The sequence below is a fragment of the Teleopsis dalmanni genome, chromosome X (assembly GCF_002237135.1).
Source record: "Teleopsis dalmanni isolate 2A chromosome X, ASM223713v2, whole genome shotgun sequence".
Classification (NCBI taxonomy): Eukaryota; Metazoa; Arthropoda; class Insecta; order Diptera; family Diopsidae; genus Teleopsis; species Teleopsis dalmanni.
Genome location: NC_051848.1, coordinates 59,438,860 through 59,442,321, shown reverse-complemented (window position 1 = coordinate 59,442,321; position 3,462 = coordinate 59,438,860). Strand labels below are relative to the sequence as shown.

At 29.6% G+C, this 3,462-nt stretch overlaps 1 protein-coding gene across 1 annotated transcript; it reads left to right on the top strand.

The window, feature by feature from the left end:
* Positions 1-1,341: 1,341 nt before the first annotated feature.
* Positions 1,342-2,061, top strand: LOC119662543. Its single transcript, XM_038072182.1, has 3 exons — positions 1,342-1,417; positions 1,486-1,732; positions 1,812-2,061. The coding sequence occupies exons 2-3, from the start codon at positions 1,499-1,501 to the stop codon at positions 2,028-2,030; spliced, it is 453 nt and encodes a 150-aa protein (XP_037928110.1). The 5' UTR covers positions 1,342-1,417; positions 1,486-1,498; the 3' UTR covers positions 2,031-2,061.
* Positions 2,062-3,462: the final 1,401 nt, after the last annotated feature.

The window sequence follows — 3,462 nt, the reverse complement described above, 5'->3', positions numbered from 1 at the left end:
GCAATATATACCACAAATACCACAAAATATTGTTTTTCTTGCAATTATTTTCTTTTTTTTTTAAATAACACAGCTATAAAAATATGTATGTATATACCTATCATTTGAATTATTATTCGATGAGATCTGAATTACAGGGTTTCATATCAAGAAAAATCAATACTCTTGAATTATATATTTCTAATTTGCCCACTTTTTAGCTCAGTTTCTCGCCTGAGTGTGTGATTATAAAATTAGTGACCCACCGTAAACCCATTGTAAACAATTTGCAATCTGACAATCTGTTAAGATTGTCAGTAAAGAAATCTGTTAAACTAGCTGAAAACTTTTTAACCTCTTTCCGATATTTCTAAAAATTTTAAGAACAGAGTATTTCGGGAAATTTGCTACGATGAGCACAAAAACTGCTATGACTGAATAGTTGTCGTAAATGTAGCGAATGTGAACGAAAGAACGCCGAAAAACATCAGTTATGACAGATTACATACAAATCAAAGTTTTTTGTTTTACACAAACAACACAAGTTCGATCCGATCACCAAATACTTCACACACAAAGAAATGCAATGTTATTGCTTAATACATATATCACCTGATATATTAGTTATTCAATGTTTTAGTAAAGGTCCTCAAATTCAATTATGTAGTCCTTAACTTTCCTATTATTTTTAATTCGAAAAGAATATTCGAATGAAGTATTTTTTATAGTTTAGCACGGGTTAGTTGAGCCGTAACAAATCATATTACAACTGAAAACCTTTAATTTACAATATAGATGATGATATGTGCTTCAGCAATTTCAGTGCCAGATGTGCACTACCGATAACGCATAAAAAAATGAATGAACATTATATCCTACTTACAAATAAATACTAAAATGTATTGGTATACCGATTTTGTGTATAATGTGTATTTCATGTAGTCTTATATTTACACTTATATGTGATCAAATCTTATTATCTAAATATTCATATATCATTATATTTGAACATATACGACTTGACAACATAATATGGGTGCTTATGAATTTGTGCAGCGTATAAACAGCTTATTGTGAATTTTATATAAAGAATATCCTTTGATTGAATACCTCTAATAAATACTATAAAAATGTATTGCAAAGCTCTTTCAGATGTGAAACAATCCGCGGCAACTGATATCAATTAGGACCGGTACTACAATTGGATATTACATGAACCTATGACTACTATTTATAAAAGTAGGATAATTGTATTCTATTATATGTATAAGTATTGTGAATGATTGGTTTTTGAAACTTTGACAAATTTTAATCAAAACCATTGTGAACTATTTTTATTTTCTTTTACATGAATTACATGACATTTGAAGATAATAAGAAAAAACTTAGACAAATATTTAGAATAGTCCGGTATTGCTACAAAAAAACCATAGTTTGAGTAAGTTTTTAGTGTATCAGATGTATACCTTGTATTTTATTGGACATATTTCTTTGTTTCAAACTTAGATCCATCAAGAAAATGAGTAACGTAGATGATAAGAACTTACTAAAAGAGTCCCATCAAACCGAGTGTGATTTAACGATGGAAGCTCCTACTACATCTGTGGCAACAAACAATCCTGCATTAAGCTGTGTGACTGCATCAACCGCAACTGATTCCACAAATTTTTTTGAAGAATTATTTGCACCTGAAGAGGAAGAACAGATGTCAATTGTTTCTCCAGGGAGCAAATACAAAAAAACTTATGGATCTGTAAACATATTTTAATGCATTTATAACTTTATTGTATTTATTATAATATCATGATAATATTGTTTAAATTTAATTTAAGATTTTATCAATAAAGAAGTTGAAAAAATATGAAAATAAGAACAAATTGAAGATTGACGAACGTTGCCATGATCTACTTGAGGAACTGGCTGAAGATTTGTTGGAGCAAGCCTTACTTACGACACGTGAAGTAGTCAATTGCCGAATGAATTTTTTAGTGGACGCCAAAGATATTTCATTTTTTTTCAAACAAAAATTCTATAACAAACAGAGAAAGTAGAGTACATTTTCATTAAAGTTTACGATTTAAATAAAATTATTACGGAAATATTACAGTATAAAATATGAATTCATGTTGACTATAGTTACTAACCATTAAAATGTGATTCTTAATATCACATCTAACTATTCCAATATGTAAATATATATATATTTATATATAAACAGTCAAATCTCCATGACTCGAAGTACCATTCTGCAAAGAAAAGATTCGACTTATGGAGAATGCGAATTAAAGAATTTTTTTGTAACTCTATGTAAATCGCTCTTTAAGTCCTATTGCACTCTATTTAGTTCGACTTGTAGAAAGCTATAAAAAGTTCGAATTATGGAAGATTGATTATAGGTATATATATACAGTCAAGCTTCCATAACTCGAAGTCCAATTTTGCAAAGAAAAGGTTCGACTTATGGAGACTTCGAGTGATGAATATTTTTTTTTTATTTTTGAAAAAATTACTTTTAAAGATATTTATTTATTTGCAATCAAATACAGCACAGAAGTTATAGTAAAGTGTAATAATTAGAAATTAATGTTTGGAATTTTAATTTTTTTTTTCCAGTAAAAAAAGATTTCAATTTATTCCAAGCCTTATAGTAATCATCAGTTGGAATATCATTCGTCTGTAAATAAAAATTCAGAATTTTGAATGAGTCTTCTACTTTATTCTTGGAAGATGAGTGTATAATTTCATCCATCGAACCTGCATCATTATCTTCCGTTCCGTTTAGACTCGGATCCAAAGCTGTAATGCTCAATAATACCGTCATCTGTAGAAAAGTTTGATGTACAAATTTCATTGTCAAGCTTAAAATAACATTAAGAGAAGCATTGGAAGTTATTTTTTTTTACTTTAAACCACGCTGCCAACGACAGGTATTTGCACAAAGAAGCAACTTAAGAAAGAAAAAATTAAAAATTTGGTTTGAAAAAAGGGACTTCCCCTAACAGAAAAATGCATTTTTACTTAAAACAAAAATTCGACTTATAGAATGCACTTTCCTATATTCCTATCGGCACGGAACAAAATTTTTGTTCGAGTTATAGAGAAATTGGAGTTATAGAAGTTCGAGTTATGAATGTAGTATTGTATATAATTTGCTCTCTAAAACATTGGTGCACTGTTTTTGGTTCGAGTTATAGAAAATTCGAGTTATAGAAGTTCGAGTTATGGACCTTTGAATGTATTTATACTTTTATGTTATGTTATGTTGAACCTTTTCCGAGTTAGTGCATCTGTGCACTTTTATTCTATGATGGCTGGGGGGTTTCTACAGAGTCTCATCCACCTCACTAACTAATTTGAGTATTCCCCATAATCGTCGTGATTATTCAATAATTGATCTAAGATCTGCGTAACGCCCCATGCGGTTAGTGCGGTTAGTGATTACTCTGAGATTAGATAGTGCTAAGTAGAGCACGCTGTCGGTTT